The sequence below is a fragment of the Patiria miniata genome, unplaced genomic scaffold (assembly GCF_015706575.1).
Source record: "Patiria miniata isolate m_02_andy unplaced genomic scaffold, ASM1570657v1 HiC_scaffold_20, whole genome shotgun sequence".
NCBI classification, from domain to species: Eukaryota; Metazoa; Echinodermata; class Asteroidea; order Valvatida; family Asterinidae; genus Patiria; species Patiria miniata.
The window spans coordinates 2,543,616-2,565,920 of NW_024037059.1; the positions used below are offsets into that span (position 1 = coordinate 2,543,616).

The following is a 22,305-nucleotide window of genomic DNA, read 5'->3' on the forward strand; positions in this document are numbered from 1 at the left end:
AAGTACAATTGAACCTTGGTGCGAGCATCCATAATGTACTGTGTTACCGTTACAGGACAAGTGTGAGTTGTTTGAACCTCTATTCACTCTTTGTTGTCCTTTCATTTTTGATATGTGGATGAAAACTTTCTGCAATGTGTTTGAGTGTATTGATTCAGCCGAGTCCCGTAGGCATGGCAGCAGGTTTTATTGTTTTGTGGGATGCATGATCCTTTGCCAATCACAACAGTCATGTTCGGTTTCGCTTTCGATATTTTAATGATGATTCTTAATTAGAATGGAAGGACAGAAGGCCATCGGTTTGGCTAAAGATTAAACTGGTTGGATGAATATTTTGTTCAACAGGTGGACTAATTCAATATTTAACCAAAATTGTCTGAATTTTATTTCAGGAATGAGTTCTCAACCCATGCTGCAGTAAGCCTTCCACAGTCGCAACCAGGCCACGCCTCTCCCTCTGCCTCACCTCGCACATCCAGCCCTGACTCGCCGGTATCGGCTGAGGCAAGGCTGCAAGCATTCACTGAACCTCCCATCGACCCAGAGGTCAGGCCGAGGTCGGAGACACCCAAGAGTGAGGTCACACTGTCCCCGATCATCGACTCGCGTGCTGAGGAAACGGCACCTGATAGCAGCGTCGACGTCCCTGATAGCAGAGTAGACAGGAGTGGAACGCCATCGCCACAATCACGATTCAGCCCCGTCAACCGGCGGCCCGCACTTGACCTGGGCCTGGACGATGAAGCCAAGCCCATCGAGGTTATTGAGATCGTCCACACCCCAACCCTCTCGCCAAAGCGCGGCCAGCGTGACCCGCCAGGGGATGCCCAGGAACACTCCGAGGATCCACTAGTTGACTGGGTCCTGAACTCGGTCAACCCCCAGGACTCTGCTCTCAGAGAGTTGTACAAGTTCCCCGAAGAGCCCCTCATGCTGGGCTCACTGGCTGACAGGAGGATGCCACAGGAGAAGAAGGAAGAGGCACAGACGCCTAAGAGGTACAAGTCAAAACCCAAACCTGAATATGCTAAAGTCAGAAAATTTGTAAAACGATTATATGGAATCTTAAAATGTTACCCAACACTGACAAAACTCTCTACTTGTCTTGTCTTCAGATCTGAGTGCGATGTCAAGTCGCTGACTCACGCCCTGTCCAGCTCCATGTATCTCCAGATATCGCCAGCCAAGGCCTTGCTACTGACACGAGCCAAGAGCATCAGTAGTAGCGACCTGCTCCGGGGAGACAGCAAAGAGCTTCAGAAAACTAAGGTAAGCGTTGTTGTCACTAGAAGAGCAACTTGATTCCAGAAAAAGATGAGGGCAAGGATACTTAAATCAACTTCTTAGACTTTACAATCATTGAAAAGAGGTTCCCAAAAGTATACGACTCTGTTGGTGTCGGTTTATTGTACATCTGCACTGAAATGTTTTGCTAACATCAATTTCAGGAACTTTCTGAATTTGGTTGGTTTTATGACGGAAGAAACAGAATCCTGGCAACAGCCTGTCTTTGTTTGTGTGTCAGGAAGCTGACTGCAGTCAAGGTGTATAGCTGGCCTTGTACTAGAACTTTACTGTCATCCGTTATCCTGGTAGAAAGTTAAGGCAGAAAGTTTGACACAGAAAGAACAGTGACCTGAAATGTGCCTTTTCCTACAAGGCTGTTGAAAAAAAAACGAAAGTAAAACAGGCGACCTTTGACCCCTTTGCCCGTGTTGTGATTACGTGTTTTCAACTTTCCAGTGACGGTATCAGACATCCTTCTTCCTGTTGTTGACTAATCAGCGAGACCCAGTCTTGACAATGGTGCCACTCGCTTTGTTAGTGTCACGGTCATTGGGAGTCGACTGTGCGTGTCAGACTGTCAACCACAGTCCTTCCGGTTTGTCGGTTTTGCCTGAGAATAAATAGTCCAGATTGTCCAAAACTGGTCAGCATACTTTATTGGACTGTCACTGCGGATACACTGTTGAGTAGGCATAGTTTGAGCTGGTGTTTAGCCGCTGTGTGTGAGAAAAGGATTAGTCACAATGATTCAAACTCTTAAGGTAGCGTTCATGATGAGTCAAATTGTTTGTGTTTTTGCCGTTGTTTTCAGCTTTATTTAAGACAGAAATCACTTAACATTTGGACAAACCTGACCAACAACTGATGAAAAGCTGAGTCCAAATCAGGATTCTTTTTGTTCCGCATCAGTGCCCAAAAGTGATCCTGAAATACAGTTTGGTCAACACTTGTACTCACAGTTTTTGTGAACCCTTTGCTCCAGTCTAGCGATACCAGATTTATTTAGACACACTGTTGAGTTGCAGTCTATAGATTTTGGATGTTAATTTGTTGGGTTTTTTTTCAGGAGGAGCTTATCAGCCGATTGGCCCAGAAAGTCTCGATCTGAGAAAGGAGAAAGAAGAACTCCTGAAGGAGATCAGCATCATCGAAGACCTTGGCAGGTAAGTGCAGATGGCGGGTTGAATTTTAGAAGCAATTGGTAGCATGATTGTGTTGTCAAGCGGTGGTGTCTGTGTCCTCAAGCAAGTTACTTTACTCTCTGCTGGCACTGAAGTACAGAAATAAAAATCAATTGGTTTTAAGAATGTGACGTTAACACGTTTCAACGTTGAAACTAAAACATTCTAGATCCGTTTACATATTTTCCACAAGCGTTTAAACGTAATGAGCATGCGTCAGCCTTTGTGAATTGATAAACTTTTAGAGGTTTAAACGGTTCTTAAAATATTTGCTACACATTAACAAAATTAAATGCAAAGTCACATCCTCAATGGTTTTAATATGAGCAAGAGGCAATGGATGTAGTGCATTCATTACAGATATTGGTGACAGTGTTGTAACTATGACTCTCTGTCTCTGATCTCTCCAGGCAAGTCACAGAGAATGTGAGGAAATCCTGCAAGCCCAGCTCCTTGGACAAGTACCTGATGTACGTGGGCGACGCGGACCGGGTCACTAAGCTGCTTCTCTCGCTGTCCCGCCGTCTGGCCAAGGTGAACAGCGTGTTGAACAGCCTGGAAGGCATTGACGAGGAAGAACAAAAGGTGAGAAGAATGAATCGTCTCTCAAAATGAAAGTAGGGTACCCAAGTCTTGGGACTGGTGATGTAAATGGAATGAGTGAACTTTTTTACTACAAAGAGATACTGAATAAGAAGGCACATTTTTAGGGTAATGGTCTTTAACCCTAATCCCAAAGAGTTCATTTGGGGTAAAGTATCACATACTTCAAAGTACTACAAAAATTATGTATGCTGGTACCAAATACTAGAAAATACTATGAGTGCCATGCATGAAGTGCCACTTACATGCTGAAGTACTGCATACTGCAGTTTACTACTAGTAGTATTTTGTAGCTTTAGGTGAGGTTAGGGTTAATGCCAGTTATCCACTTTGTTTTGAACCGTTACTTCTCCATCTTTTAGTTGAAGTTAAATTATGTTACAACTCTTTGCATGTATATTCTATTTCTTGTAGCCCGATCTTCAGAAGATGCACAAAGATTTGACCAGCAAGTACGCGGACGCCGAGGGGCTGAAGAAGAGCATCGACGCCCGGCACGTCCAGATCAGCAGCATGCTGCAGGACCACCTCAGTGCCGAGGAGTACGAGGACTTCTGCTACTTTATGCTCCATCGACCCAAGCTCCGCATCATGGCCCAGGAGCTGGACGACCGGATATCATTGGGCGATGAGCAGCTGCAGGCGCTCAAGGACAGTCTGAAGGGGGAGGCTTGCCAGGCCGAGGGCTCGCTGTGTGGTGCTGCCCAGGCTAGCTGATCACACTGATGGTGGTTTCGGCGGTTACGCTTGCCCGGTTGGGATCGGCTGCCCTTGTGACTTGCTAGAGAAACTGATTGTGCATCTGAGATGATTCTGCGAAAACCTGACACTTTGAGTTACATTTGCAAGACTACTGTGACAGGCGGCACTTTGCTGTTGAAATATACCTTGGTCTGAATGTCACGATACGAGGCAGACAGAAATGCACATGCGGAGTCACTGTGTGGTGTGGAATGGTTATCAGTGGGTCTGCCGTTTGCGGACTGGCCTCTCGAATGATGAGATTCTGTCGTGGCAAAACAAACGCTAGCAAAGCATCAACTGAGCCGCCTGGATGCATACTTTTTTTGGCATTGTAGATATTCCATTGCGGGCGTCAGACAAAATATTGCTGTGAACATTTATCATTCCAAAAATGTGCGGTGCTCGGAGGCAGTACTGAACAAATATTACAATGCTGCTCTTTGTTACTTAATGTGATTGACCGTAATTAAGTAAAGCGCCCTCTGGTGGCACTTGACTGCAAGGCGAACACCTAAACTACTTTCTGCTTGACAATTAGCGTGAGTGGCATATGTAGCTTTTACAGTAAAACTTTATAAATGTTGATATAAAAAAAACAAAGTTGATAAGGTGTGATTAAAAAAAAATGGGTAAAATTCCCCCATTGCTCTAGAGGCGCTTTAGATGATGATTGTATTTTGTAAGTGTGTGCAAAGTGTGTCAAAGCCTTGCCAATTTTTTTTTTCTCAAACTTTTGCACAAAAAAAAAAATCGCTTTTTTTAGGTTCTACTTATCTGGTGCCTGAAGACCGTCGTGTTTCTCTTAACGTCGTGTTTCTCTGTTGCTTAACTGCTCTCATGCTGTTCCGGGCATTGTGTGATTTTGGGTGGCTTTTTTTTTTTTTTTTTTTTTTTTCACTCTGTGTTGCATGTTGCTAAGAAGCAATTTTGTACAAGTTTGTCTGTTCAGCTCTTGTGCCAAGCACTGCACTTCTAATGCAACATCAGAAAGTACCACGGATAGATACCTAATTTGTAGATTATCACTAGTTTTGTTGATGCTTCTTACCGCTGTCATATTTCATTCTAAATCACTGTAAATTTCGATGTTGCAAACGTTCATCAAGAATCATATTTATGTGAAATACTAGCAGACCGCATTGGATATGCGGTTAATTTGATTTTGTGTTGTTGCCTGAAACGCTTGTAGATAAAATTTCACTTTTTTGGACTGTATATTATTGATGAAGGTATCGCTCGCCTTTCGGTATGTATATTAGCATGTATATCTGCGTTAACGTGTTCCGTGCGTCGTCCGTAATCATATCCCTTTGGCCATTTTACAGGAATTTTGTGAACAGGGTGTGTCTGTGTGTGTGTGCATTATGTGATAATCATTCCTCGCTTCGTGTATATGGGCATGCATATCCTCTTTTCTGTTAGCTTAACTTTAAGGTTGCTAAGACAAATTTGCTGGCACCAAAAAAAAACCCACATACCAGCCAAAACGGTCTCGGCTGACATGCATTTGTTAAGCAATTTTGATTTCTCCTGGGTTAATTTTTTTACAGAGTCAGTAGGGATGGAAATCTGCTTATACACAATATAACTGTTTTACTAAATCATTAATAAACTCATAAAACAAATTTTGGCTTGGTAATCCATTCAAGTTACATAGTAAGTAAAAGCTTTTTGTGCTTGGGGAATTTGAGATAAGCAGGTTTTAAATTTTTTTTTCCCTCAGCACCACTGTCGCAGTCACCATTATCTGCTTACAGGTTCAAGGAGGCTTAGCATGAATAATGTGCTAAGTTGTAAAATACATTTCTATGATGTTAATACAAAAGTTTCAAATCATTGCTTTCATGAATGTTTTTCAAAAGCATGTTCACCATACTAAAAAAAGGAATGGTACATTTTAAGAGAGTTAAATGTTCCCTAAATCCCTGAATGATTGTTAGTATACAAGATTCTGCACGTTTACTTTAAGGAAATTTTGTATTTATTCCTATAATAGGCTATGCACCAAAATTCCTTCTTCTTTTTTAAGAGGCTGACCCAACACATTTGCTTTCTCACTCTTTTTAAACTAAAATTCGTAAAAAAAAAATTAAATTGAAACTTTTTTACACTAGAGGTTTGCAAATAAGAATCGTAAATGTATTTTAATGAGTAATTTATTCTCAACATTAAGTATAGAAATCACAACCAAAGATTACTTATCTTGCAATTGCTAAAACTTTTAATGTTTTTTTTTTATATAAGACCTAAACTTTGAAGGAAAAAAAAAGATCAATGACATAATGATGCTTTGGATTAAAATCACATATGGATGTATATAACTAGTGTTTATATTTAAAATATAAGTGATTTTTTTTCGGTTTGAATCAGTAGAACAGACAAACTTGGGGAGTTTTTTCCCTGCATTTTTAAAACAATTCAAATATAGGTGCTCTTGCCACATAAAACGGCCGTAGTACGAGATAAATGTGACATCCTTGTCAATACAGTGTTGACTGTGAATATACGTTACTTTTTGTTCGACGTTACTTTTTGTTTTACAATTATTTTAAGCAGTACTGTATCTTTCCGATTGGAACTGAAAACCTGATCTGTGATAATATGTGAAAATCGGGAACAAATGTGGGAAGATACCTTTCAGTGGGGACAAAAAGGGAAAATTGAAAGGTTTTTGAAAGCTGTTCACTGGTACTCATGTTGGTACTCATGTTCACTGGTACCTTGTTTACCCAACATGTACCAGTTTCATGTATTGGAATGAACTTTTAAGTGCCAAATATCTATTTCATTTTTCTTAAGATTCTAAACTTGCAATCCAATTTCCATCTAATTAATGACGATTTTAAGATTGAGGTTACTTTACACCAACGGGTTTGCCTCTGGCTTTTGTTTAATCCAGGCTCTGGGTTTACGATATTTAATCATCCCCCGAATTTGAAGACTCTGGATCAATCTGTGTATATGTCAATATTTCTGCATTTGAAATGTCAAATCCAATAGTTTTAGGCCGTGAAATGTTATCAAAGTAACATTTGGCTTGATTTATTAAAATTTTCTAAATGATTCTGGAGCCAGATAATAGCAGAGCCAGAGACAAAACCGTGGCTTGTTAAAGAGTCTTTTCATTAAAAAAAAGTTTCTTTAATCACGTTGACAACATAAAATGGCTTTACGTGTACATGCAACTACTTTTGTTCTCTAGATTGGCGATTAATTGATCTTTTTTCCCCCTAAGTTATTAGTTTCAAGTTGAATGCCACCATGAACAATGTAACTTTCTTGATATGGTGCAATAGACAAAAAAAATGTTAAATTTTTTTTTTGAGGGATTGAAAGATATATGAGTAAACTGCACACACTTGACTAGTAGTTGTCATTAGAAAATAGATATAAAACAGTTATACAACACAATCAGTGTATGGTATTGAGGCTGTGTGTCGAGTCTGGATGCCGTAAACTTCGTCAGATACCCTTTGCTTTTTGAGATAAAACCTAGGATTTTCTTCTTTTCATTGACGTGGATTTTTTAACGCAAAAGTCTCAATGTTTTAAAAGATTGTAATTTCATAGCTGGCTTTATATTTATTAAAGCTTGCTGACACTGATGTAGCTCAGTTTTAGTATTTAAGATAATTAGAAAATGTGAGAGCTATCCAAAATTCAGAAAGCTTTTTGTAAGGAAAAAGGGGGTAAGTTTAAACTTAGGGAAAGACTTTGAAATAATATCACTGTACTGAATTTTCCGGTACAAGTACTGTAAATATCATTTCCCAAAATTGTATATTTTTGTGAATAGGAAAACAAAGCAAAACGAAAAAAACACTTATGAAGTGTCATAATAACAATTTTTTAATTATTAAATACATGAAGTAGTTTTGAAGAGGAAAAACGTAAATCACAGAAATGGTAACTTTGATAGATTTGGGGCAGTTTTTGAGGGAAACTTTGCTGTTTATTGCTACCTGTTATTACATAAATAGCGTGTAGTATATATAACAAAACACTTTGGAATTTGTTTTTGTTGAAGCGTTGTGCTTTTATTATGGGATAGATCCAGTGTTGGGCTGAGCCGGGCACCAGTTAAAAAGGCAGCCGGTTCTGGACGCAGTGCTTATTACCCTTTGTGCAGTTTTACGCCTAGTAATGATTTTTGAGTTTACAAATAAAGAACTAAAAGAGCTAGGTTGATATATACGAACCAAGTTTGTTTTTTTGTTGTTTTCTGTTGGAGTGTTTGTCTGGCAGTAAATTAATTATTCAAATCACAACTCCTGTAGGGAGGTTTTAAACCTCATATCTAAGATGGCACGTCTGTCAGGCCATGCATTTTTCTATGAGGTCTGTCCACTTGTTGCAAGTTTGCCAAAACTGATATACTGTTCACAATTTGAGACATTGGGGTTTAACACCCCCAACGATTTGAAACAAAAGGCCCCCCCCCCCCCCCCCCCCCCCCCCCCCCCCCAGTTTCCCTTTGCACAGTCTGGACCTATGACCTAACACATCCCCCAGCAACAACAAATCCTGAGCTTTTGGGAACACAATGTCCAACACCCAGTCTCGAAATCAGGATTTTTTATTTATCGTTTTATTTTACCAGGGTAGGTAGGCTTTGTTTGCTGTTGCAATATAGAATTTTCGTCCTGTTAATTTTCACCAACCCAATTTTGCAATAAGTTTATGAAATATTCAACAGAGGGCGCCATCATAGCACTACTCAGATCGTAAATGGGAGGACCGCAAACCAGTCTATTTTTTTTCATGGCGCCGCACTAGCAATTAGTGGAGAAGTGAAATAAACTGCTATAGGAAAATGTGCGTGTCAGGTTCTCGAACTAACAAACGCCGAAATTTTGTCGGTCGCCATTTTGTTACAAATTAGCGGCAGATTTGAATGAATTTCCCAACGCGTTTTTCAATTGTATGGACATATTCTCCAAGTGTAAACATTTTTTACATAATTCATAAAAGGTGAGTACAGTTTGATACGAAAAAATACGCATTTTCTATCTATGGTGGGTCGAGTAATTATGTTTTTTGGTGTGCTGTGTAACTCAAGTTTTAACTTTGGGCCAGCAAAAAAAAATGCTAGAGGGCGCTGTTTACGGGAATGTTTTTCTCGTTTGACCAAATACAGTCTTGAGTTTCTTACTTGAAATATAGGCGATTGTGAGGGCCCTAGCCCCATAAATGTGGCCTATTTACTGGACTGCCTCCGTAAACATAGGCCACACATCCACATGTACAAAAATCGTGTCGACGGAGCCAAATTTTGATTTTCACATTTAGGCTTAGTTTGTAGGGTTTTTTTGCTTTAGAAGCATACTCACCCTCTTTACAGGCTAATCAGAAAGTGCTGCCTTTTTCAGATGTATATTTTTCGTGAAATTTCCAGATTCATTTTTACACGTTTGCGTATCAAAATTTCAACATGAAATTTCACAAAAATTAGACATCTGAAAAAGGCAGCACTTTCTGATTAGCCTGTAAAGAGGGTGAGTATGCTTCTAAAGCAAAAAAACCCTACAAACTAAGCCTAAATGTGAAAATCAAAATTTGGCTCCGTCGACACGATTTTTGTACATGTGGATGTGTGGCCTATGTTTACGGAGGCAGTCCAGTAAATAGGCCACATTTATGGGGCTATGAGGGCCCCTGTTTTGTTTCCCAGTTTTGTTTCGATCAAACTATAAAAAGTATAAATTAAAATCAAGATTTGTTTTATTAGGCCTACTAAAAACTGTTTTGTTTCGATCAAATAAGAATCCAATTTTTTTTTTACATTTTATTACTAAAAATTGTCATTGTCAACCTAACGCATACTTCACTCAATGTAATGACACATACTTTATTGTACTTTTTGAACAGTTTCTTGAGGTAGAAATTAGTACGATTTTCCTATGCAGTTTATGGGTGGGTTGGTGCCGTGCAACGCGACATGTGCATTCACAATACATCATGTACATCGCGCAAGGATCGCCATCTTTATTTTCGTGTTGTGTTTTGTCGTCATTGTAATTTTACCCCCAAACTGCCCTTGAATTTTCAAAACCCTGCCCTTTATCTCTGTATGTCGTCAACTAGTTTGGTAGGTTAAATAATTGAAAAGTGGATTTTGTTCCCTTATACTAGGAACCTGCTGAACGTCTTGCAGGTCTGTCAAACTCGTCGCCTAGCTGCTTCAATGTGATGCTATACAAAACTGCACGCATCTTCACATCAGCACAAAGAATGGCTTGCTTTGAAAGTCCATAGGTATGTAACCACATGAATCATACTGCGGATCGTGTCTAGAGTTGTTATCCTTGTGGTCTCGTTTGAAAATAATGTTAGCTTTGTGTTTTGCATCAGTTTGGTAATATCTGCTCAAGGAATGTGGCTGTTAGAATTATAGTTGATGCATGTTGGCCATATGGTTCTGAAAGTTGCTTGCAAATGCACAACTTAAATGCCCTCAATTTTGGCTGCACAGAAAACCATGGCTATGTTTTGGCTCTGACTTTGTGTGCTATTAAGCTCAATCTTTCAAGTTTATCTAACAACAAAAAAACAAAAACAAAATTCAAATAATTTTGTAGGAAGAGTATGCATTAAAAAGTCTACAGACTATGTACATTGTAGTGACGAGACGTGAAAAAATATTTTAAAAGTTGATACATCTGAATAAAATGTATGTTTGGAAACTTCTTTGTTGGATTATAGATGACCATGAAGACCATCTTGAACGTACACATGGATGGTAGACGTATCCAGCCTGGTCTAACCTTCCACAACTGTCATTGGTTATCATGCCAAGCACAGGAACTACACAGGCATGGTGAGTACTTACAATTCTAACATTATTAGCGCTGGGGGTCAGTTTACTTCTGTTAAACCACTGTGAACACTGTATATAAAAAAAGGGGGAAAAAATAGGTAATTGAAGAAACAAATTGTTAAACGAATGGGACTGTTTATCTTGTAGATCTCAGTAGATTTATGGATTGTATTTACGAGCAGTAGATATTGCTGTGTATTACAAGTGATTCTAAGGTCGAAACCTTTATTCATCTATTCAACTGATTAAAAGTTTTTCGTTTTGAAAGTTTGTCAACTTTGAAATCTTTTCAGTCATACATCCAAATTTTTTTTAGTCATACGTACATGTACACAGGCTTCATGCAATGTCTGTGAAAATGTGGAAACTACCGGAAACTGATTGGCTGTGTTTGTTCAAAGATTCCCTCGCTAGATGAAAATTGAGAAACAGACTTTTCAAATTTGGTCTTTCAAAATTGATGTTGTTTTGGACTAAATAAACTGTTTTCAATATTAGCTTCCAATGCCTTTTTGATTGAATCCATAAAGGTGTGGTGTAGTATCCTGGCAGTGTTGTAAACATCCTCTTTCAATTTGTTTTTATGTACAGATTTTTCTTCGACCCAGCACCACCCTGGCGGCTCAGATGGGTGTGATGCTCAACGCAGCATGATTGATTGCCCAAAAAAACTTACAAGATGACATCAACAAACACCTCAAGTCGGCAGAAGTTTGTCTTTCTCAAACTGCTGGATGTCGCTTCAGTAAGCCGTCTGTCGAATTGCAAGCAATCAACATTTGACCGGATGAGCTGCCAAGTTTCAGTCGATTCCACTGATTCCTGAAAGCCAACATGAAACAGTCTGAGATGATCTGGAGATCTCTCTTGCCTGGATGTTGTGAGATGCCATTCAGCAACACAAATATCTCTTCAAAGATACTCCCCTGTACATCTCCATTGGATTTGCATATTGACTACATGGACTTCACGAGCTACGACACGACCAGCAGGACTTGCACAAGACCAAATTGACTTCCTCCAACATAATTTCCTGGAGTACTTCCACTCTCAATATCAGTGTGCCATGAGAATTGAATTTTCATTTTGCTCGACGCACAAAATTCCTCAGAAACGTCTTGAAAAGCTGTGTTTTACTCCAATCTGAGAAGGACTGACTTATGATACTACACTCGGGATCCTGTGTACCTTCACCAGTCTCAACAAATGTTCAGAGAACTGCCGAGAAATGATTGAGAGATACCTGTTGTGCACCAGAGGACGTGAGGTCACCATTGAACCAATCATGGGAGATGTACATCAGCTTTGAACTGACTGCCTGAGGAGTTCCATCAAGAGCTGTCTTCTGCCAGCTGCAAAAACACTGGATGATTCACATTGACTGTTGCAATCTGGCAGAGACTTTTGAAACCTCTATTAAAACGAACTCTTTTGGAATGGAACTCTTTTGCAACGGAACTCTTTAGAAATGGAACTCTTTAGAAACGGAACTCTGTTGAAACGGAACTCTTATGAAACAGAAAACTTTTTGAAATGGAACTTGTTTGAAATGGATCTCTTGTGAAAAGCAACTCTTCTGAAATGGAACTCTATTGCAACGGAACTCTTTTGAAATGGACCTTTGTTGAAACGCAACTCTTATGAAACAGAACTTTTTTGAAACGGAACTCTATTGAACGGAACTCTTTTGAAATGGAACTCTTGTGAAACGGAACTCTTGTGAAACGGAACTCTTTTAAAATCGAACTCTTTTGAAATGGAACTCTTGTGAAACAGAACTCTTTTGAAACGGAACTCTGTTGAAACAGAACTCTTATGGGACATAACTTTTCGGAAACGAAACTCTTTTGAAACGGAACTCTTTTGAAACGGAACTCTTTTGAAAGGACGTCTTATATTTTAGTAGAGGTCTCTCTCTCTCTCCTTAAGGTCACTGAAGATCTTGAGACCCTTTATGCAAAATGGGTTGCCTAGGGTGACCACATTGTGAAAAAAATAATGTCTAGAAACATCAAGGCCTCTTGCAAAAAATGCAAAATGTCCTTTAACAGTATACGCTTGAGATATGATCCTCTTAAATTCTTTTTGCAAAGACAATTGTCAGCCAAAAGCCTTCAAAACGTAATACTGTTTGGTGATCTACAATTGATGGCACCATAGCTAAGAACTCATCAAACCACAATTCATGTAGTTAAAAACATGGGGACATGGTCCTCTAAAATTCTTTCTGCAAAGGAACTTGTTGGCTGAAAACCTTCAAAACGTAATATTGTTTGGTGGATCCACAATTGATGGCATTCATAGCCGAGATCAGATCAAACCACAATTCATAAAAATGGAGGAGAGGCCTCTACAAATGACACGTAACCAGCCTCTCACAGCAATCATTTGTTCAGGCGCAGTTCATAAAAGTGATTAGGCAATGGTTTCATTAACCAAATTCAGTTCTATTCATTAGCTAAAACAGTCACTTATTGCAAAAAACAAAAAAATAGACAGTTTAAGCGCTGCATTTCAATTTCCTAATGATGCACTCTTTTTTGGTGCATTTTTTAAAGAATCAATCAATCAATTTCTTGGACAAGATTTGCTAAAACCAAGGACTGCTCAAAATGCAGAAATCTTCTCACAGAGAAATGTTTATGAGGCAATGTTTATAACAGAGAGAGCTGGTTACGTTTAATTGATATTTTAATCTAAATTATTTCTTCATGGCATTGCCTGATTGGTAATAGCTGGGTGCAAGATTGGTTTCTCTTGAACAAAATTCTTTAACAACAAAGTATCTTTGCGCGCAATTTGAACCCACTTCTTTGAACCAAACTTTCCAAATTTACCATATTGAACCCAAAATCTCTCATCTAGACTCACATTTTGGTTCAAATTTAAATCAAAAACTATTTCTTTAGATTCCAACAAACCTAAATAGCTTTGCATTAAAACTACCAACTGGAAATACTCTGTCAAAAATCCAATGTGGCTAAAAAGTACAACAAATTAACGTTTTGTTTTTATATCTTCAAATTTGTCTCCAGAAATGAGTTTTCAAAATCCTTGATGCATTTTCCAGTACATCATAACTTAGCTACCTACTATCAGCAGCCATGCCAATCTTGTACCCAGCTTTTGTTTATCAAGTATAGTCAGCACTGGTCCAATGTATTAAGACAAAGTTTGGCAGTGAATGAAAAATATTGGCGTTAATCACACATTTACTAAAAAGTTGCAAACTGCGCATTTCAAAGCGAAAACACTCACAAAAATAACTGCATTTTACAAACTTGACAGCTTACTACACGAAGTTGTTTTTTCATGTGCGCGCATGTTGATTACTTCAAGAAAGCAGTTTTGACTTGTTCATTTGTCAAGCAATACAAAACAAATGCTAACCACTGTTCATTACTTACTGAGTGCCAATGATCAAAACTTTATCTTCATCCTACAAAGTACAGAACAAATGATGCTTCTAGTGCTGGCTATACATTTACAAATGTACATGCAAAATCTGTTATGATAATTTGTTGAGTAACCAACCAATATACTTGACGTTTAACCAACAGGCAATGTAATGATATGCTCGAGCCCAACGCATGCAAGTCCCCCCGGGGCGTGCATGTGCGGTGTTCCCCGCCCGCAGATGCCGGCTTGTCTGGTGGGTCGTCCCTATCTGCATTGGCGAGTGGTCAGTTGTTCAAGGTGTGTGCTAACTTCCTGAGCTTGTGGTCTGGATAATCGTGGATGACTTGGTTGACTTCAACATGGTAAGGATCCTTTTGAACTTTGACAATCAGTTTGCCTTTCTGCAAAGAGATGTCTTTTTGGCTGTTTCTTTACCGAGTGTTGCTGTGGAAATTATGTACCATCTATCAATCTGGAGATTGCAAATCTAGAGATCAATCGAGCATCTACTCTTGATGTCCTGCTTGCATTTCAATAGTTCCATGGCATCATGTTGATCCAAATGATCTGCTAACAAATGGGTACTGTTGCTGGTATATCTGATGTTCTTCAATGCGGTTTGATTTTCGGACAGGTGTTTCAGCCGCTATTTATGTGAATAACTTCCATGGTATAACTCTGAAATCTCATTGCCTTTTATTGTGTCATCATGTACAATCAGTTCTCTCATAGAGTGTGTTCAAATCTAAGACATGCACGGATAAAAATAAGGAAATATCAAAGGAAATCCGTTAAAATGAACTGAATCAAATGTCAAATCTGCTCTAAATTCAGCATCTGATGTATCACTTAAAAAAATGAGTTTGCAAATAATATATGTGTTTTTGGCAGCATACGAATCTTAACTTGATAAACATAAGCAAGTGATTTACAAAATTCCCAAATTCAAAAAAAGGCAGCTTCCCTGCCTGAAATATTCAAAATGTGAAATGTTTGTGTCTTAAAAAAAAAAAAAAAAAAAACTGAAGAAGAAAAAAATCCTCACTTCAAAGCAACTTTTAAAGAGACTTTAAAAATTCAAACGCTCTTATAAAAACCCAAAGGAAACAAATCTCATTATAAAATTCAAAAAGCAATGAATGGGCTATTGCCATCATATTTATCCTCAAAACTGCACTACAAAACAAAACAATGGAGTGAAAATTTTAAGAAATGTTGAGAAAAAGGAGAGAAGGCCAAACTCTTCAAATTGTAGGGGAGAAGTCCTGGTGTGCAGAGGGGGAGAACCATGCTGCTTCCTGGCCAGATGGAAGATGTGGTGGACAACAAGGCCCCCTGCATCCTAACATATAGAAGCTGTGGTGTCAGACACAGGGAGCCAGTCCTGCCAGATGGATCCATGGTAAGTTTAATTGAAGTTTTCTAGAATGAATTCATGCACTGTGTACATCCTCATTGCTTGCTAAACCCAACGGTAAAATGTGTATCTCATGGCTAGGAGTAAACGCTATCTGTCTGCATTACAGGAAAACAGTATTGTGCATTATAGTCTTCAGTCTGTGGCAATACCAATTAGCCTCAATCTGGCACTTGTGAAAATAAAGTAAGAGAAACAAAAAGTCTGCTATTTGTCATCTGCAATCAAAATTGGATCAAGGCATTGACGTCACAAATCTAGGCACTGGTCAGTCCTCATACAATTGTGATATTGCTGAAGAGATGTCAATATTTTTCTTATGAGTGTCCATTAAGTTCTACAATTGTACAGAGATGCAGCCATTTCATTGGTGCGCAAACATCTCACTCAATCTCGGCAAACTTTTTGGACTCGACACTCACTGCAAGCACTCAACGTGCTGCTACTCAACTCATGGTCAAATGTTCTGACCTCTGCACTCCAATCCTATGATTGGATAAAACCTTGGGCTTGAGCAATCACTGCAGCCTCCCATAGATTCATCACCTACCTGATAGGTGGTTGCATGGGGGAATCCCCTACCAGGTCTGTTTAAAAGGACCTTTTGTGATCACAACTGTGTGATCTGATCTGCTCACTTGTCTGCAGTGAAAACCATATCAAAGTGTGCTCTTGAGCAATTTGAAATTAAGATGCACTTTTAAAAAAGCCTTGGAAATCTACGCTTGCAACAAAAGCAATTCCATCTTCATGATTGACACAGATTCAACTGAAAAAAACTACTAAAGCAAAGCTCATGAAAAGCTAAAATAAATGTCATGCCTTGTATCGACATGTTTTTCTGTATGCAAAGCATTTGTTAAAAGAAGAAGACATTTAACTTTGAATGTCTTCAGGGTCCTGGAAGATCTTCACCTTAAGTCTGGCCTGTCACATCTTTGAGATTTTCAATTGAATTTATTCTTATTGACCAGCTTGTACTATAGTGCACTACCTTGGAGAAGAAAATTTGTCATTGTACACTACCTTTCGGAAGAAAGTTATCATAAATGCACTTAAGATTGTACCTGTAAATGTACATTGTTCGTACAATGTCTCGTCAAAGAGCAGCAATTGAATCTTAGTATGATTGTAAAACTTCCTGCAAAGAAGTCAAATCACTGAGTAGATTTTGCAAAAAACTCAATCTGGTCTGAGTTGGACCACCTGCCAAGAAACAAATCCTGAACTGTTTTGTGCATCTTTGAGAGGTTGCTGAAACCAATCTGACATTGAAATTAATTTATCTTGTCACACCAGCAGAGGACTTCAATTTATTTCTCACTATCTGGTTTGACTCATGACTTTGTCAAAATAAAAAGTGCAAAATGATATCGCACTTTGCATCAAACTGACACACTTGAATCTAATTTTAACTCGACCAAAACTGAAATTCTAGTAATACGGCTTTTGGGGCCTAACGGTAGGGTGCCATTTGTTAAATAAGGTGAAGATCTTTCAGGACACATGTTGGTATTGCCACAGACTGAAGACTAGCTATGCTCCATGCTTTAACCCTTTAGTGACCACACTTCTCTCAGTGTACTATGTTTGCCAAGTGCATTTTCCAGACTGAAGACAGTGGTTTTGTGAATTGGGACTTATTTGAATGCTAAACCAACTGAAAAAAAAAAACCTGTTGAAAATGCAGTTCTTATTCCAGGCAAATTTTGCGAGCTGGGATTTTTTTTTCACATACCAAAATAGCTAACCAGCGAAATAAACAAACAAAAAACGTTGGTCCTCCTTTGCCACTATGGGCAATTCAGTTCTCGCTGCCTCTGGCGGCTAAGGTCACTAAAGGGTTAAAAAGAAAAGTCAAAGGTTTATGAGTCATTATTCGGGTCAAGTTTAGATTCCGTTGAGTACTAAGAGGGCTGCACGAGCATACAAATGTAGGGCAGTTTTCTAAGCAAATATGCAATCTCTTCAAGTCTCTTTAATATTGATCAAAGTACTCTTAGTATTTTCATTTGGTATGAAAAAGCTAAAAGACAATATAAAAAATTCTGTTAAAGGTAAACTTCATCGAAGCTCTTTAATTCAAAATTGTAGTGAATTAATACGTCACAGAGTTTGAATGCATTTAAAAGAATTGAGCCTAGAGTGTAGCATCTGAAAAACATTTTTTACTGTCACATATAATAATTCATTGCATTTCCTGTCAATACTGTAAAGACCATCTCTGAGAAAATTATTTTAATGAAGTGAATTAAACGTGACGGGATAATTAAACAAAATTGTACATAGGGTCAAAATCTGGCAAATAAAATAGATAACCAAATGATAAATGTAGGTGCCTAATTACAAAACAAATTAAAATGTTGAACCCTTCACATAATGTTTAGTAGATGCCTTTGACATGACTGAATTAAGGAGTAAATAAACTCTTAAACAATCAAGTCAGGACAGCTCAGTATAATAAAATGAAATTGGAAAACTTGTACATTTTCTTAGCCAACTAAATAACATTACGGTTCAAGTCAGTGGAATAATTTAAAGGAAAATAGTCAGCCCACTAGGAAAAAACAAAGTGATTCAAAATAAATGAACTGGATAGCCAACTTGGACAGGCACATTAATTTTTTCCCGAATATTTTTTTGCAAGGAGGCATTATTACAATGTTCCTAACTTCATGCCTAAATTTGCTGAGGTAACAGGAGATCTGAAATAACTAGGACTTGGCGATTTTGTTGACATCCCTTGCTTTGGAACTCAGTTGTAGGTACACCAGGCTCTGTGCAACTGCAAGAGGGAAACATTTATAACATTGTCCCAAGAAAGACATGTTTAGCCTGTAAAATTAGTACTTTTTAAAGCGTTTCAAAAGTGAAAGGTCGGTCTTGTCTTATAGGTTGTAAGGGGCGGGTCCCAGGATAAATCTTAACACGAATGGCAGTTTCGCTGATGACAAAATGCATACTTTGAAAGAGCCTTATTTTGAAATTCTGCTCTTTTGTTGACTAACTTAACTTGCAACTCACTTGGCAAAAAACAACCGTGTCAATCCTTCTGATACGCAGTCATCTTGATTCTAAAGCTTGGCAGTAGGTGTTCCATGTTCAAATCCTGCAGGAATGCTCAATTTTGTTTGCGAAACAAAATGGTTGGTCTAGTTCAATTGCTAAACAAAGTGCAGATAAAGTGAGTGTAATTTTCAATCCAATCCGTTTTGGTCAGTCGAGAAACCAAGAAAATATTTGGCCCAGTTTTGCATGCTGCATGAATAAACATCACTGAAATTCCTTCTGAGTCATGTAGCAAGTGTCTCAGAAACTGCCATTAATTTGTCCTGGGGCCTGCCTAGGTTTGCATGTGAGCATAAATGTGCAATATCTGTTGTAATGTGGACTTATAGCAGTACAGGGCGAGTCAAAAAGAATGTGACCAAATTGGAAAAAAAAATGCTTTTAAAATACGTCACTCGCTCCATTTTCGAAAAACAAAAATGGTATTGACTAGTAACTGAAAGTTTCACGCAATTTGCGAACTCTACTCCCAAGTTACGTCTATTTTTAACAAAAAGATCATAAAAATCAGCTGTCCACCACTGATCATTTACTATTCTACGAACTGATGAATATGCATTTAATACAATGAAACATGGACGTTTTCCCACTTCCATGAATAACAAAAATTTGCCCCAAAAAAGGGCAAAACTCACTCAGCACTATTTTGGAAAATAAAAGAATTAAATTGTTTCTCAGATTCAAAACACAAAATCTGACAGAAAAACATAATGTTTCAGTCTTGACTAAAATGATCGAAATCTCATTTGTATTTGAATGCCTGTGCGTAATCTGTAATTCTCACTCGGTTCAAAAGCTTCCAATGGCATTAATGGACAGCTATCAAAATAGGTTCTTCTGATAGCCTGGATCAAGTTCAGTAATTCAGACGTATTTCATTGATGTATCAACTTTGATTACTTTTTAAGAAAATACATTTGTTAATTTAGGTCACTTTCTTTTTGACTCGCCCTGTATGTTTACTCTGAATGCCATGATACACATGTGGGTTTAGCAAGCAAAACAGATGAGGATGTATGTTGTCATTGTACAGTGCATGAATTAATGAAAACTTCAATTAAACTTGACCATGGATGGCCATGGCGGGACAAGGCTGTCCCTGTGTCATGATGATGCCACAGCTTCTGAGGATGCTGAGGGGCAGATTGCCACCACATCAACAGTGGCGTAGCTAGAATGAAGGAGGGGCCACAAGAAAACGGGAGGGGACCAATTGAAGCCCTTGATACGTCCATGTGGGCCCTACATCAAATTTAAATTGATGGTTTAAATTGACCATTTGCCACACAAGTTGGCGGCTACTTTTGATACATGTACATATATGGGCCCATCTGGGTTGGCCAAAATATGGGCCGAGCATGGGATTTTGATAGATCCCATTTTGTCCAATTGGACAGACAGCCCCCTCCACATGTTAGAAGGCCCCTCCCATCCCCATGAGCTACGCCACTGCACATTAACCAGGAAATAGCATGGTTCTTCAGAAGGGCACATCAGGTTGAAAATGGGGAGTAAAACAAAAACAGAAATACTCCTCGAAGAAAGAAAAACCCCAAAATGTTCTTTGACAAAAGTCTAATGTGTGACATTATAGGCTAGCAATCATTCAGTGCACAAAATGTGTGTAGATTTGGTTTGCCTAATGTCAGTTAAAAATAAAACATTCGTGAAGAGTTTGGCCAGATGTCCGTAGAAAAGAACCGAGATCACTCAGTATTGAAACACTGTGTGAAATCAAGAGAATCCAAAAGAAAAACTGCGAATGTGTTTCAGTGCAACCAATTTCTCTCTCGTAAAACTCCCAATCAAAATGTGTGGGTTGTTTTAGATTGTAACATGTACATCATGTACATTGAGTGCACTAATTGAATAATGTACATGTACATTGAGTGCACAATTCAACAGCTGTCTTGAAGATATTTATGATGGCACAAAGAAAATATTGCGATCACTTTCCTCCACTGAACGAACCGTTTGGGTGTATTTGCCCATATAAATCAGGACTGTTTGAGAAATGTCACATGTTGACTCTTTACTGTACAAAATGTACGTAAGTAAACTTTGTCCAAAAAAAGGAGACAAAAATAAGCGCAATATTTACTAAAAGAATAACGAAAATTCTATCTTTCCGAGTACAAGGTAGATAAAGAAAACAGTTGCTTTGAAATTGGACTTGTCCAACCAAAATGTTGGTTGAAGTTTTGGCAGAAAATCTCACTTCATAAAACCTGTAAATCCTACCAAGAAAACTTTGGTAAATTCGAATGTGCAAATTGAAATATTGCATTAAATTTAAGTCCAAATAATTGCCTAAATTTACTTGGCACAAGTATATCTTGTCTGCAAAATCTGACGTTCTTAAAACTAGTAACGGTGCTGCCAGAAAACATAAACAAATTGACACTTTAATGTGGTCGTATATATCTGATGGAAAATGCAATGTACATGTACAGCATGTACATAGCATGTACATGTACATGTACATAGCATGTACATGTACAGCATGTACATGTACTACCCAAGTACAAAGAAGCTCTCCAAAATTGGCAAGGCTTTTGAGCTTGAAGATCAAATTTGACGATAATACTGTTACCTTCTCTTAAAAGGTTACGTCTGCCTCCTGTAAAACATTTGCTGAATTGGTTTTTTGGTCCTTGCCAATTCAAGTTAAACGTGCATGTCCGTCAAAACCAAAACTGTACTTACAATTACTTGTGAAAATCTTACGAATGATACGTATTTTGAAATGACACACTCATGAGATGAACTGATCAATGTACATGTTGATGTGATTAAATGGCAGGGAGATTTCAGAGTTATATCGCGGAAGTTATTTACGTAAATGGTAGCTGAGATAAATGTCCTAAAATCTTATTGCATTGGAAATATCGGAGAAAGCTGGCAAATTGTAGCCTGTTTGTATTGCATTTCATTTAAATGGATCAGAAACATGATGCAACAGCGAACGACGGAAATGTTGAGTGAGGCAATCATGGGTAGATGTGAGAGAGATCTCTACTTGGGCAATTTTCGGAGTGATAGTTGGTATATAATTTCCATGGCAATACTTAGTAATTAAAACGGTTAATAAGGCATCGACTTTGTCAGAAAAGTAAACGGATTGTTGAAGTTCATAAGGATCCTTATCATGTTGGAGTTAACTTAGTCATTTGCGATTATTTGGACTTGCAAGTTTGGGGAGTTAGTGCGCACTAAGATCAACTGATCATGAGTTGATGTAGATAGCGGGCGACTCGCTGGGCTTGTCGGTGTCTGTGGGCGGGGAACACCGCGCGTGCACGCCTCGGGGGGACTTGCATGTGTTGGGCTTTTTTTTTGGCCAGTCTTTTCAATAAATAATGAAACAAAGTGCTGTCTCCTCTCTTGTATTTTATTATATCAAATAGCGCCCTCTATACTTAAAAATTAAAAGGGCGCCCTCTATAGTTTGAACTTCCAACTTGAATTTTTTTAAAGTAAAGCAGGACACACAAGAGGGCGCCCTCTTGTGTCCTGCTTAACTATTAAAAAAAAATTAAATTAGAAGTTCAAACTATAGGGGACGCCCTCTATTATTAAATAAATTGACTTAAAAATAATCAAGTTGGCACAAGAGGGCTCACTTCATTTATGTTTTACTTTGGAATAAGACATGCATTGACCATAATGTTTTAATCAGCAATACTGAAAATATTAGAATTGCAAGCGGCGCGACAATAATTCAGGCAGATCTTTTTGCGCGCTAATTAGAGGTGCAAAAACAACCTTTTTTTCCCAACTGGTTGCAG

At 38.4% G+C, this 22,305-nt stretch overlaps 1 protein-coding gene and 1 long non-coding RNA gene across 2 annotated transcripts in view; both read left to right on the top strand.

Annotated features, from left to right (window-relative positions):
* The window catches only part of LOC119728613 (mucin-12-like), a 44,590-nt gene extending 36,577 nt beyond the window's left edge, over positions 1-8,013 (top strand). The window contains 6 exon segments of the mRNA XM_038200914.1: positions 393-998; positions 1,116-1,269; positions 2,354-2,384; positions 2,387-2,450; positions 2,879-3,053; positions 3,486-8,013. Of these exon segments, the coding sequence (XP_038056842.1) occupies positions 393-998; positions 1,116-1,269; positions 2,354-2,384; positions 2,387-2,450; positions 2,879-3,053; positions 3,486-3,788 (1,333 nt within the window). The 3' untranslated portion in view covers positions 3,789-8,013.
* A 539-nt stretch (positions 8,014-8,552) lies between these two features.
* Positions 8,553-19,711, top strand: LOC119727460. The gene is made up of 4 exons (XR_005270952.1): positions 8,553-8,786; positions 9,948-10,070; positions 10,518-10,632; positions 11,224-19,711. It is a non-coding gene; the product is annotated as an uncharacterized LOC119727460 (long non-coding RNA).
* The last annotated feature ends 2,594 nt before the right edge of the window (positions 19,712-22,305 follow it).